General features: G+C 49.1%; 7 protein-coding genes across 7 annotated transcripts; 3 read left to right on the top strand and 4 right to left on the bottom strand.

Annotated features, from left to right (window-relative positions):
* Positions 1 to 479: 479 nt before the first annotated feature.
* FPRO_02067 (uncharacterized protein) lies at positions 480 to 3,791 on the top strand (the record flags this gene model as incomplete). Its single annotated transcript, XM_031233594.1, has 5 exons — positions 480 to 619; positions 673 to 1,514; positions 1,566 to 1,894; positions 1,957 to 2,431; positions 2,485 to 3,791. The coding sequence occupies 5 exons, from the start codon at positions 480 to 482 to the stop codon at positions 3,789 to 3,791; spliced, it is 3,093 nt and encodes a 1,030-aa protein (XP_031074407.1).
* Positions 3,792 to 3,928: 137 nt separating this feature from the next.
* Positions 3,929 to 5,470, bottom strand: FPRO_02068 (uncharacterized protein; the record flags this gene model as incomplete). The annotated part of the gene is made up of 1 exon (XM_031233483.1): positions 3,929 to 5,470. One exon carries the CDS (start codon positions 5,468 to 5,470, stop codon positions 3,929 to 3,931), a length of 1,542 nt encoding a protein of 513 aa, XP_031074406.1.
* Positions 5,471 to 6,151: 681 nt separating this feature from the next.
* FPRO_02069 (uncharacterized protein) lies at positions 6,152 to 7,549 on the top strand (the record flags this gene model as incomplete). The annotated part of the gene is made up of 1 exon (XM_031233371.1): positions 6,152 to 7,549. The coding sequence occupies one exon, from the start codon at positions 6,152 to 6,154 to the stop codon at positions 7,547 to 7,549; it is 1,398 nt and encodes a 465-aa protein (XP_031074405.1).
* A 13-nt stretch (positions 7,550 to 7,562) lies between these two features.
* Positions 7,563 to 8,519, bottom strand: FPRO_02070 (uncharacterized protein; the record flags this gene model as incomplete). Its single annotated transcript, XM_031233260.1, has 1 exon — positions 7,563 to 8,519. One exon carries the CDS (start codon positions 8,517 to 8,519, stop codon positions 7,563 to 7,565), a length of 957 nt encoding a protein of 318 aa, XP_031074404.1.
* Positions 8,520 to 9,088: 569 nt separating this feature from the next.
* On the top strand, positions 9,089 to 10,268 carry FPRO_02071 (uncharacterized protein; the record flags this gene model as incomplete). Its single annotated transcript, XM_031233149.1, has 2 exons — positions 9,089 to 9,102; positions 9,188 to 10,268. 2 exons carry the CDS (start codon positions 9,089 to 9,091, stop codon positions 10,266 to 10,268), a joined length of 1,095 nt encoding a protein of 364 aa, XP_031074403.1.
* Positions 10,269 to 10,415: 147 nt separating this feature from the next.
* FPRO_02072 (uncharacterized protein) lies at positions 10,416 to 11,727 on the bottom strand (the record flags this gene model as incomplete). The annotated part of the gene is made up of 3 exons (XM_031233038.1): positions 10,416 to 11,169; positions 11,221 to 11,499; positions 11,549 to 11,727. 3 exons carry the CDS (start codon positions 11,725 to 11,727, stop codon positions 10,416 to 10,418), a joined length of 1,212 nt encoding a protein of 403 aa, XP_031074402.1.
* An 869-nt stretch (positions 11,728 to 12,596) lies between these two features.
* Positions 12,597 to 13,876, bottom strand: FPRO_02073 (uncharacterized protein; the record flags this gene model as incomplete). Its single annotated transcript, XM_031232927.1, has 3 exons — positions 12,597 to 12,665; positions 12,727 to 13,129; positions 13,206 to 13,876. 3 exons carry the CDS (start codon positions 13,874 to 13,876, stop codon positions 12,597 to 12,599), a joined length of 1,143 nt encoding a protein of 380 aa, XP_031074401.1.
* Positions 13,877 to 13,924: the final 48 nt, after the last annotated feature.

Below are 13,924 nucleotides of genomic sequence, written 5' to 3'. Positions count from 1 at the left end.
TAGCACCTCAATTAGTTTCTCTATCAAAGGCGATACGCCATGTGATGGTAGAAATATTTAAGAGTAGACGTCAGTGAACAAAACAGAGTCACACCAAGAAGGCGAACGAGATACTCAATCAGCTATTTAGTACAGTGTATCCGAGTTAAGGAACGAGCCTAACCCACAGTTCACGGGACCTTATTTCCCCACGGGGTAATCCCCTGAATCGGCAGTGCTAACCTCAATACGACCAAGCTTACCCGTAAATGCTTGGTGAGTGTCGGGGAATCGTCCATGGAGGGGGCTCACTTCGCCGTAATTAACAGCGATGGCTAATTTAGATAACGCCTTGGGGATGTCAATCTCGCTGACAACTTGCCCGAGTTGCGAGGTTAGAAATGCACATAAAAGAAGGGCCTATAGCTATCTGCAAAAGCCAATCTTCTAACTAGGAAGTATAAGCACATTCATTTCACCAAACTTGGTACTCTGACTATATGCGTCTCTACGGGTGCCACTTGCTTGCCTCCACGACTGCCATTGGTGCAGTCGTTGGGCTGGGTATCCCAGACTCGCCCAATGCGGTCCCAGGCTTCACTGCTCCAGCAGCCGAGTATCGCCCCAAGTTCAGATATTGGTAAATAACCAATCCAACCCTAGGAAACATCGCCATTTTACTCCTATACACAGGCTTCCAGATGCAGACGTCGACCACGATGTTCTCAAAACCGACATCCAAGACCTCCAAAAGCTAGGCGCTGGCGGTCTAGAGTTTCTCCCGTTCTACAACTACGGCTTCGGTGGTGTCAACGACTCCAAGATGGAGACATACGCCTTTGGTAAACCAGCGTTCAGAGACGTTCTTCAGATTGCGCTCGAAGCGACCAAAGCGAATGGGCTGTCGATGGATGTGGCGCTGGGTGCTAGCCAGGGCCAGGGTGTTCCATCGAAGCCGCTTACTCCGGGTCTTGCTGTACAGCTTGTCTATGGCAAGGTGTCTGTCAAGGGAGGAGAAAAGTTCGATGGGGCTTTGCCAGCTGCTGATATTAACTGGAACGAGAACTTGGGATATATCCACCCGCAGGAGAAGTTTGGTGGGAGCCGTCTTATTGGGGTATCTGCCGCCGCCGTCGCATCTAGTAAGACATCCCCCCTACTTAGCGCTACCCCTACAATCGTTCATCACACTGTTGTGTCTTATACTAACGCTTGCGAAGTAAACGCCTCTGATGACAGCAACGCCTTCGTCGCCCTGTATGAGAAGTCACTCGTTGACTTGACCAAGTATGTCAAGAACAGCAAACTCACATGGACGGCACCGAAGGATTACAAAGAGTATGTTTTATTCGCGCACTACGAGCGCTACACCAACCAGCGATCCTGCGAAGGCGTGCCCACCGATGTCATTGCCAATGGCTCTTGGGTAACAGATCATTTCAGTGCCGCTGGGGCGAAGCTAGCATTCCAGTTCTGGGAGAAGAACCTGTTGAGTACCCAGATCCGTCAGTTGCTCAAGGAGGTTGGCAAGCATAGTAAGTTCAATCCCATAAGCTTTTGCTTTAGGCATGCTAACATACGAGTAGCTTGGGAGGACAGTATGGAAATACAAGCGTCGCTTTATTGGTCTCCCGACTTCCCTGATCGCTTCAAGGCTAAGCGCGGTTACGACGTCATCAAGTATCTTCCATTGTTATTCCACAAGTCAACATCCTTTACAGCAGCTCAAGCTCCCTACAACACTACCTTCTACCTTGATGGAACTCTAGATGATGGACAGAGCAAGTACCTCCAAGACTACCGACTGACCTTGAACGAGGGTTACCAGGAGTATCTACAAACCTTTGAAGATTGGGCTGAATCGCTGGGCCTCTCTCACTCATGCCAAGTTGGTTACAACATTCCCTTGGACATTGTAGGTCTAAGTTCTTCTCGCTGTAATACTAGCGCTATGAATTATTTCTGACGTGTTGGTAGCTCGCCGACGTACCGATCGTTTCCACCCCGGAACTCGAATCTCTGGCCTTCAAAACACCAGATCAAATGTCACAATTCGTCGGCCCCGCACATCTCGGTCGTCGCAATGTTATCTCCACAGAGATCGGCGCAGTAGCGCAAGGAGCATACAGCCTTACTATCCCCTCACTCGTCAAACTCTTCCACGACGCATTCGCAGGCGGCGTCAATGCCATGATGATCCATGGGATGACGTACACTGGAGAACAACTCGGTTCAACCTGGCCCGGATTCACGCCTTTTCAGTATATCTACACTGAGTTATGGAGCCCTAAGCAGCCGGCATGGAAGTATATGGGCGAGATGATGAATTACACTGCCAGAAACCAGTTTGTTCTGCAACAAGGAGTAGCCAAGAAAGATTTGGCTTTTTACCTGTGCAAGGATCCTTTCGGCATATCAGATGAGTATAATGGCACGGAAGTTCGTGCTAGTGGTAGGTACCAGCTGTGCCATACGGTGATATTACTTTTGCTAATAGAGTCTGAGGCTTCACATACGAGTATCTCTCGCCAGCAAACTTTGGCTCCAAGAATTTCAAGGTTTCAAACAAGATCTTGGACTCTACAGGTGCAGGATATCGCGCGCTCATACTCAACCAGCAAAAATTCATCACTGCCGAGGCATCGCAAAAGCTCGTTGAGTTGGCCGATGCAGGCCTTCCAATTGTGGTTATCGGAAGTCTCCCCGGCACTACCATGGGAAGCAAAGGGCAAGATGTTGTGAGCAAGAACATCTCGAAGCTCAAGGCATCCAAGTACTCCACCATTGTTTTCGCCAAATCCGCTGATCACCTACTCAACGCGCTTGGGAAACTTTCCGTCAAGCCCCGAGTGACCATGGGCTCAGATGCTGCGAAGGACTTGTACACTGTGTGGAGATCAGACAAAGTAGCGGAATATCTGCTCCTTGTTAACAAGGGCTCATCGGCGACTTTTGAGATCACGGCAGAGGTGGATCAGGGCAGGGTTCCTTACAAGCTCGATGCATGGACTGGGAAGCAGACTGCTATGGCATCGTTCAAGCGCTCCTCGGGCAAGATTAGCTTCCAGATATCTTTGGAACAAGGCCAGACGGCAATCATTGCGTTTACCAGTGGGAAGTCTAAGACGAGCATTGTTTCACAGTCCGATAATGTCTTCCAAACATCCTACGGTTCTGATGGCAAAGAGGGTATCTCCGTCATCTTGGGAGATTATAACGCAGCCTCCTTGACCTTGTCCAACGGACAGACCAAAAAGATCCCTGCTGCCAGTGGTAGCGAAAAGAAGGATGCTCTTAACACTGACATCGGCAACTGGAACTTGACGCTTGAGTCCTGGGTTCCTGGTCCTGACGAGGCAAAGTCTGCATCTGTCAAGAAGGTTATGAAGCTTGGCACTCAGGCAACCCTCAAGCCGTGGTCCGAGATCTCGGGAGCGCAGAATGTATCAGGCGTTGGTACATACACAGCTACCTTCAATGTCACCTGCGTCCCAAGCAAGGATTCCATCACTGTACTTCAGTTCGGTCCCGTGCTCAACACCTTCCGAGCGTGGGTCAACGACAAGCAGCTCCCAGCGATCAACATTTACGACGCTCAAGTCGATGTCTCGGATTATCTGGTAAAGGGAACTAACACGATTCGGGTGGAGGTGGCGTCTACTTTGTTCAATGCGGTGAAGGCAAGAGTTGATTATGTCAAGGCTAATGGCATTGGTCCTGCGGCACCTATCTTGTATACTTCTGCCGATTGGCAAAAGCATGGCTTGATTGGACCAGTGTTCATCAAGAGTCTGCGCAAGGTCAGCTTGTAACATCCATATTGCATGTTTAGTTCAGACATATTGGGGGAGGTTTGGAAGTAACTGATAGTGCTTGATGTAGTGAGTAGTTGATATGTAATAGGACAAGAGTGTCTCAAATGTTTCAATTATTGTGACTGCATGTATCTTCAAATATGTAAAGTTCCCTCTGATGGCCCCGTGAATCGTCTGGAAAGACCCAATAGCCAAGATGAGACAATGAAGATCAGACTGACTACGAATATAACAACTAGATAATTCATGGAACTTCCAGTAACAGGCCGAGTAACAGGAAATGCAAACACAACACTAAAGAAAAGCATGAAGATTGTTGCCAGCGTATTGACAACATATCCATATCGACCCAACGAGAAAGCCCGCTTTGGCAGTGAATCGCGACCTGTGAATAACAAGACAGTTTGTGGCAATACAACCGTGATGTTGAGTGCAAATAGGGTCAGGTTGATGAAGCTACTATAAGCTGTTTTCGAAGCGATGTAGAGGATACCGATGATGATTTGGAGACAGAGCATGATGGCTGTTGCGCGGGCTGGGTTGGACCATCTGAGGCGAGAGACATAGGCAGAATAGGGAACACCGCCGTCTCGTGCGAAGGACCACAAAATGCGTGAAGAAAACACGAAAAGGTTGAGAATGATGTGATAGAAAATGAGGATGTAGTAAATCGCCCATATCGTCGTTGCGGTCTTGGAGCCCAGAGCTTGATTGTACACTTCCATGATCGGAGCACCCGAAGCAATAAGTCCTTGAACGTCTTTGATGGCATACGTAAGACCGATGTTCCAAGCAATCACGGTGATGATTCCGAGTATGATAGTGGCGCCGATGGCGATGGGGATGTTTCGGCTTGGGTTGTCGACCTCTTCAGAGAGATGACTCGGTGCGTCAATACCGCAATAAGCCCAGAGACAGCTCGCGAGACCGATCATAGCAGCCCATCCATCTGTCCACCCAGAAACATTCGTGAATTCTGTAAAGACAAATCTACTAGGCTGTTTGACTTCTTGAACTGCCAAGAGCGTTGCAAGCGATGCGATAAAGCCGATGATCGACAGCCAGAACACTGAAACACCGATACTTCCAATGGCAGCTGGGAATCGTGATGCAGCTAGGAAAGCAATGGTACAAAGGCAGATGTGGACGAGATATACATGCCAGCTCTGAGCAACATAGGTCTCATTCCACAAAGATACCAGGCTAAGGATCGACTGTGCGACAAAGAAGCTGCATGACGCGGTGGCTCCCATGGTGTACAAAATCGACATCCACCCGGTAAAGAAGGCAGCGAATCGACGTGTTGTCGCTGGGAACGTCATGTACACGATATGGTACTGGCCACCTGCAGATGGGAATGCCGAAGCTAGCTCTGCGTAGCCTGCTGCGAGGATGGCCATGATAATGCCACCGACGAGAAGACCGTAGATGAGAGTTGGCCCAGCGCCGCATGAGAGAGGAACGGCAAGACCTGAGGCAAAAGCGACCCAGGAGTTCATGGTGGTGAAACCGAATGCGATTGTTGATACAAGTGTGAAGCGCTTTCGGAGGTGGGTTTGCGGGTAGTCTGCATGCTCAGCTTGAAGTTTGCCATCTGGTGAGGGTTCACATGAGACCACTGAGGCAATGGCTGACTGCTCGGACGGAGCCATTGTGTGGTCATGATCGCCCTTCATAGCTGGGAAGACAACCTTGAGGTCAGTAGGGAAGAACGAAGAGGATGAAGATATCAGGGACTGAGGTTGAAGGGATAATGTTGACAGTGCTGGTCTCGATGTAGGGTGCTCATGGCATATTGAGAGGATGATGCGCAATTAATGTGGAAATGAGCAACATCTATATATGGATCATCCCAATCGCAAACATCTCGAATCAAATGCAGTTACTGAACTGGGAGTTGTGATACGAATGATGCTTCGCTTGACGTTGTCGTCCTGCTAGCTCAAGATAAGGGAACCGGAACGCTGGGATTGTGGAGAAGCTTCGGCGTCAAGGGCGTCAAGAGCGATAAGAGTTCCCTGAAAGCTTATCTATATAAGGAGTGCGATAACTAAGAACAAAGCTAGACTAGGGATAGACAGAAATGCTAGACCGTCACCTGCCCATTTCCATATGGAGACTGCGAGCTAATTCTGTCAACACTAAGACTAATTGTTCCTGAGACCACCGGCACCTAGCTGATTGAGTTGACCGTAAAAGTGCGGGGTAAACCCTGCAGTAACTAACCTGACGCCTCCGTACCGAGTTAGCGGTTATTGCGCATCCAAAGCCAGGAGCTGATTCACGTTCCACTCATCTTCTCTTCTCCCCCTTCCCATCTCGCCCCAAACGCGTTACATGCAGCAACCTTGGCAGCCATGGCCAGCCCCCCGTTATCCAATGGCAATCTGGATTTCCCCTCTACACCATCAGCCAAAAAGCGCACTAAGAAACCCTTTACGCGACAGCAGCATGGATGCTTGACGTGTCGGCAGCGCAGGAAGAAGTGTGATACGAGGGTGCCTGTTTGTGGAGACTGTACTCGACTCAATCTCATCTGCGAGTACCAAGCACCCCGGCGGGTTAGAAAGTCGCCTCCAGCTTGGGCTGCTGTGATGAGGTACCCTGATGCGCATGCTGGTATCAGTGAGCCCGTGGATGTGGTTCGCCCAGATGATGGTCACTCTAGGGATCTGAGCACAGGCCGTCGGGCGATGCTGCGACACTACACGACGACTCTGGCGCAAATGTTGTCAACGAATACAGAGAACAACTGCTTCATCTCGGTATTACTCCCAATGGCATTCGACTGTCCAGTTCTCTTAGATGCCATTACAGCATTGTCATCAACGCATCTCGCAATGTGCAACCCAGACTTCAACGACATATCCCTCCAACATCGTGGCCGCGTCTTATCCGCCTTCAGAAGTTCCCTCGATCAGGACAATAGTCTGACGAGCGAGATGCGCCTCGCCATCGCAATGGTCATGTGCGCACTCGAGACCATCTCAGACGGAACAAGCGTCGGCTGGACATGTCACGTCGCTGGTGCAGCAGCATGTCTCGACTCAATACGCGCATCGAGAAACTTGAGTTTTGAAGCAAAATGGTTACTGCGCTTCTTTGCATACCACGATAGTTTGACGAGTATATCTCTCGATCGGAAGCCATTACTAACAGGCGATTACTGGATGTCAAGCGATGACGCGTTGGCAGATCCATATTGCGCCTATGCCCCGCGAATTATCTTCTATCTATCCGAGATAAGTGTCCTCAGCACAATCGATTCAGATGAGGAGATGCTACAGAAGGCGTACGTAATTGCCAATGGTCTTGCAGAGTGGAAGTGTAAGCCTGGTATCACGAGCGATGAACCTCTTACTCTGTTGAGCGAGACATATCGCAGCGCGGCACTCATCTACCTCGAGTCTGTTCTACGAAAGCGCTTTCCTCAGCAAATCGTGGCGGATGTAATACCTGGAGGAACCTCGACGCACGTCGAGGCCATATCTACTCTATCGGACAGGATACCCCACGGCGCATTCGCGGAAATCTCTCTACTCTTTCCTCTATTTGTCGCGGGAAGTGTAGCTGAGAATGCGAGGCAAGCCAGCGCCATACGGAGCCGACTCGTAGCGATGAACAAATGGAGAAGATTTAAGAACGCTGATGCTTGTGTTGACGTTCTAGATGAGATCTGGTCAGTCAATGGGCCGAGGGCAGTTGCATGGCAGGATGTCACCAAACATCGTGGTTGGAACTTGGCTCTGTTTTGAGTTATTAACTACTTCATCTTCTATCGCCCTCCTTGTTAATCGACAGCTTAAAGATATCTGGTCTGCCATAATGGCCTGCTACATCAAGATCATGCTTATAAGCAATAGTCAGCCCGATATTTATGTCCACAATCAACGGCTCGGAACCATACACAGGACCAGAAATGTACTCCCCATCCGGCCCAATCACACCCGAGCCGCCCGTGAAGAGATCTGCTGAGCCAGCTCCCTTGACGTATGCCTCCAACAACTCTGGCGGCACAGATTCTTTGTCGAGGTAGGAAGCTGCGGCGACAACAAAGCATCTTCCTTCAAAGGCATATTGTCGAGAAGCAATCTGATGTGCCGAGGGCATGTCAGGCCACAGCGCGATATGGATCTGTTCATCTTCTGTATGCAGAGCGTGTCTGATGAGAGGATGGAAGTGTTCCCAGCAAACCGCTGCACCGATCCTTCCAAAGCTAGTATCATAGGCTTTGAGACCTTGCGCATCGCCATTTGCCCAGACAAGTCTCTCAGCGTGCGTCGGGGTGAGCTTGCGATGGATACCACGAAGAGAACCATCTCGTCCAATTATGGCGACACTATTGTAAATAGTCCCACCAGTCTCTCGGGCTCGTTCATTGAATCCAAGCACGACTTCGATATTGTTTTCCCTCGCGGCATCTCTGATTCGTGTGATATGGGGACTTGACGCAGTTGGGCTAGCTTCAACGAGTCTTTCGTACCAGCCTCGGGCTTCAGGGTCGTTCCAACTCGCCATGCCGAATACCCAAGCAGGATATCCCGTCAGCCATGTTTCGGGGAAGGTAATGAGGTTTGCTCCAGCCTTTGCTGCTGCCGCAATCTCTTCAGTCGCTGTTTGGACGCCGTGTTCAAGGTCTAAGAGACGGGGACATCGCTGGACGACGTAGATGCGGACTTTGTGTTGCTTGTCGTTGGAAGGGTTTGGTGTAGGGTCGGCGTCCATGTTGGCTTAGCTTAATAAGACACTAATATTTGTTTATTCGTTATTTACGGATAAGACTTGGATCTTTTTATGCAAACTAAAGTCTTTATACCTGTCAAGATGATGATACATGGATAAACCTGACTGTAGACTCTCGCTCTAGAGAAAACTGTTTACCTAAAATTTATTTGACAACGCGATGCTCAGCGTCTTCAGCGTCAACGGCGACGTTATCGTTAGCTCCGTCGTCAACCTTAAACGCTAAACTTTAGTGCCAGAATTTGATTTTTGGTCTAGACCTTCCCTGAGGTGCAGGTGACCCACCTCGCTTCCAGCGTCAACAGCGTCAAGGGAAACGCTGTAACCCCCTGAAGAAATCCTTCGGCTTTCGGCGCGGCATCAACGTCTGGTGCAAAGGAATTGTATGATAAAGTTCAGCATACCATTCTTTATCTACCTAGATAAATGAATGAATTTCTGCATCTTGATTTAATTAATTCATTTCAATCTTCTTGTCTGCGTTGTGTTTCCAATCTCTTACTCCCAGAAACAGTCACCTCGTCTACTAGCCCAGTGTCAGAAACTGAAACATGACTGTTTCAAGGTATGTTCAACTGTTTCAACCCATATCCAATGCAACATCAAAAAATTGTGTCTGGTGGTTGGCAACTGTATTAATAGATGTACAGCACGCCAAAGAGATCTTGTTTGGAGCCAGCCATTCCAAACCATCTCAAAGTCAATCGCACGCAACCGCTTCATCATCCTCGTTGCTTCAGAGGCCCTCAACAAGCATCCCACTCCGCCCGCTTCCCCAAAGAAACCACCGCCATCGTCACAATTGACCTCGGCGTTCAACATCTTCCGTCTACCGACCCCGCAGACGCGATCGACACAATCCGCCGAGCCATCCACACCAAATCAGGGCCTCACCACCACATTCGATCGAGCTTCGCAGACTCCTCTGGCTATCGCAACATAGTCTTCACACTCTACTGGAAAGATGCCGCGTCCTATCGAGACTGGGAAGCTGCACTGCCTCCAGATTGGTGGTACCGAGGGCTATGTCCTGCTTCCGACATCGGAGTATTTAGAGAGATGTATACAGTCCCGATTACTGATACGGAGACTACATTTGCTCTACCGAATCCAGAGGGCTACTCAGTCATCGCCGAGTCAATGAGCGGCGAGACTGATACCCATGAGTATTGGGGATCGGCAAGGGATCGTATTCCGAGGTCGCAGACGGATAGTCTTGAACCAGATGGCTGGCCATCACTCACGGACGACGACTGTTCATCGGACCCTAGTAGAAAGCTTGTTTGCGTACAGCCCCACGAAAACCTTTGTCTTATCCGCTCCGGCCAAGTCTGGGAGAACAGTACACCAGCAGAGATCAAGTCATACAACACCGAGATCAAACCAACTCTTGACACTGGTATGGAGGAGCTCACCAAGAACAGCCAACACTTCGGTTGCTTCTCCAACAGATATATGCACATTGAAGATGACGATGGCAATCCAGTTGGCAAGACATGGAGCATTAGTATGTGGGAGTCACTTGAGCGTCTCGAGAAGTGGTCCCTTACGCCCAAGCACAAGGAGATCTTTGGTACACAGATCAATCACTTCAACCGGATGGAGAGGGAGGGCGAGAAGGCGAATCTGAATCTTTGGCATGAGCTCATGGTGTTGAGGAAGAAGGATCAGTCATTTATGTATTTCAACTGCCATAGAAAAACCGGCATATTATCATCAGTTTACCGCTAGATGAACTCGAACTATTTCCTCAATCTCAATCTCAAATCCAAAGATATTATTATCAACCATATATAAACTTATACTGACTGAAGTACACCACGCCCTCTCTTCAGCTGACGGGGAAAGTCAATCTCTTGTCCGAGAAGGTTCGCCTCTTTACCCGCGGCCTCTGTACGTGCGGCTCGCATTGAGGAGACTTTCAACCTCTTGATTAGACATGCTCCGTCCTTTGTGGCTCGCTTCTAGATGTTCTCTCACAATTGTACGATCTGCGGTGACGAAGGGTGTCAGCCTCGGACAGAGTGAACAAGTGTACTGCACATTTATTGCAAAGGCTTCCCATCCTTCCGTCTGTGCGCGTGCACGCCGAATCCGAACAGCTTCCTTGGCAATGCGATTAATATCGACCTCCACTTCGGCTGTGCCAAGATAAGTTTCCGTGATGTCTCTTATATGCTGGATTGTGGTCTCTCCGCTTTGTCTCGGCTGCCAATCATCAAAGGGAATCTGTCCCAAATCGCCTTGGACATTGAGTCTGTATGAGTGGTGTATTCCCATGTCACCCCCAAGCACAGGGAACACGTCTTGGGGTTGCCTGTAACCCTTCAGTCCAAATCCTAGTTCTAAGGGCAATGAAGGAATTAGTTCACCGCCTCCTGACCCAAGACTGACAAGAACAGCCGGGCTTTTCCCATCGAAATAGCGAATGCGTTCCAGTGCGCTTTGTGAAGGGTTATGTGCCAGTCCTTTCGTGAGTGCGAACGTGGTATTGTCAATCATTGTAGTATCGAAATAGGGTAGACCGGCAGAGGTAGCAGACATAACTTCCCAAGCCGTAGGGTTGTATGATATGTAGGTATCGCTGGTCAACATAATGACACCATTCGTAACGTCGAAACACATGACCATACTGATAGTCTTAGCCTCTTTTAAAGTAAGAGAAGTCGTACGGTTAACTCACGTTTGAGAGCCATACCAAGGCTGCCAAAAATATAGATCTTTTCCATCAAAACCATATTTCGTGTCTTCACGCTCCCACCTTCGCTGGTACTGCATACCAAGCCGTTCATAAACCTCCCGTGCTTCTTCAATAGAATACTTTGCCCGCTCTATGAAAGGGAATAGAGGCATTTGATGGAATAGCCTAGGTTGACTAAAGACGTGACTGATAATACTAATGAAACTGTTAATGGCGTCATCCACAGACATGCGAAACCTTCCCAGCATCATAGCACTCCAACTGGTATTTCGGTCAGCTATCATTCTTACTTGAGGTATCAAACACTTGCCCTCCTGTTGACATCCCAGCGAAGTAATCGAAGTAGTGGCAAGGCAGAAATTCATCGATCTGATCTGGCCTCCCGGGCTCCGATGGTATGCCGCTTTGGTCTCCCATCCACGGATATGAGCTGCTTGAGTAAACGGGGCCGTCGGGGTGATCATTTTCAAGCTCCCTGATTCGATGCATAATGCGCTTCAAAATTAAGAGACTCGACAGAGTACGAACTCCTCCCAGATCTACAAACTCAATTAGTATAAGAGAGAGCTGTACCGAGAGGTAGAGACGTATACCGAAAGATAAGGCCAATTTCTCTGACCAAGGCCTTTCTCTAAGAGAATCAAACAGGGACGAATCAGGACTGCATTTGCGGTTCTTCCCGATTTCTTCTGCATCCTCATCTGCTCTCTTTTCTTTTCCCTTGTCTTTCCTCAGCTCTGTGACTTTTTCAATTCACTCCAAATATTCTTTCTTGACTTTTGAATACCAACCCCAAGATGGGCTGTCGTTAAGTGAGGCCGTCTTGCACAACGCTGAGTCAACAGCTTCTAAGAGCTCACATGCCACTTCAGATATATCCTGCGGCAAGCTATGCATTTCTGAGATGCTACACGCCAACTCTTCGACGTATTCCATTTCGAGGACCTGTGAAACATGGCTGAGTAGTGTCGAGCCTGTCCACAAAGGGCTATCATGTTCGAAGGCCTTTTCTGCACTCTCATGCATTCTTCTTCGTGATTTTGCCAGACGAAGTACACTCATCATGCGGAATGTTGCTGAGATATCGTGGGTTTGGATAATACTCTCTAGCATCGGCACAGCCTCACTGTATAGAGCTTGCCCGATAAAGGAGTCGGCTAGGGCTAGCCGGAGATAGATCCCGTCGCGCCGAGTTGACAGACGCCAGTCCTTTCGTGTCTGGATTGTTGTTAGGATACATTCTTCGGCCTTTTCTTCCTTGCGGAGAATTTTATAACAGTTCGCCAGCTCTGCCGTAACCAGTCCAACTTGCATGGATGTCTCTCCATACTTAGACGTGACGTCCGCTATTGTTGCTCTCAAGAACATGATAGCTTTGTCATATTGCTTATGTTGCGAAAGCTGGAAGCCGTACAATGCCTGTGCGTCTACCGTTTTGAAAATGAGCCCGCGGTTGACGTTGAGCTGCGAATTACCAGAAAGGCTCACCTCTGTTAAAAACTCCATTGTGGATCGATCTGTTGGTGACAATGCACGCCAGTTGGGCAAGGCGTTGCTGAGACGCTCGGTTACTGCTCCAGTGCCAGCTAATATGGTGTCGTCCGGCAGTAGCATTGATAAAGTGTATAGAATCATGGCATTGGTTCTAATGTCCGTATGAGCCAAAGTGTGTAGCATATTAAGCAGTTGCGGTCTGGAAACTTGGAATGAAAGTGTACCCAAGGCTTCTGCCATCACCTTGTACAGAATGATGGAATTCTCGAGGGTACTTCCAGATATGACCTTCAATATCCGTCTTGGTAAACCAAGTGGAATGGAAGGGTGGTCAACCCCTAGCGCGTGGATGGCTTGATATGTGAATTCGAACAAAGAATATAAAAACTGTTCTCTCCTTAAAGTTAAATGACCATTAGAAGGCTGTCACTTTTGACTCAATCTACCTTATAGCGTGATGATGGTGAACTTACTCGTCTAGACGTTCTGGCAGTAACCAATCTTGTATGTCAGCCTCCGTGAGAGATGAGAGCAATGGTAGGACGGAGGTCTTTGCCGTGTCCATTAGCCTATCGACAATTTCCTCGCCGATTATCTCAGAGTTGATGGATGGGAACGCATGCAAGGCCATGGCGATACGGACATGTGCCAACTTGCGTTCATTAACGAGTGGTGAATGTTGCTCGTGTCCAGAGATCGGGGACCCGTCGCCTCTCGCCTGTAAGTAGCGAATGTTGTTGTCCGATATAATCTTGAAGATTCTGTTGGGCGGTTCCTGTCCCAGATCCCGAAGCCAGGGTTTGTTGGCTTGGTAGAAGTCCACAAGCCATTCGGGAACTTCTCCCTCCCCAGGATGTTTCTCAACAACCTCGCCTGCTGATGACCAAGTCATCTTTGGCTCGCAGGCTCGAGTAAGCAGATCAATCGGGACTCTGCCACAATGGAAGGATTGAAGAAGGTGGCCAAGCCTAAGTAAAGTGTCCTCACTAGAGCACAGAGTGGGCAAATTCTGCGTCTCAGGCTCCTCTACAGCTTGCAGGGTTGGTATCTCTCGCCGTGCCCGTTGAGCATTTTTGGGTATGGAGACCGACTGCGACGCCTCGATCTTAGGGAGAGGGGGCGGTTGGGAAGAGTAATGAGCCATGATAGGCTCGCAATCCAAGTTCAATTCTTACTAGGGCGCTCTTAGTGG

Source organism: Fusarium proliferatum (genome assembly GCF_900067095.1).
Source record: "Fusarium proliferatum ET1 genome assembly, contig: FPRO_scaffold001, whole genome shotgun sequence".
In the NCBI taxonomy this organism is placed as follows: Eukaryota; Fungi; Ascomycota; class Sordariomycetes; order Hypocreales; family Nectriaceae; genus Fusarium; species Fusarium proliferatum.
This window is presented reverse-complemented; position numbering and strand designations above follow the sequence as displayed.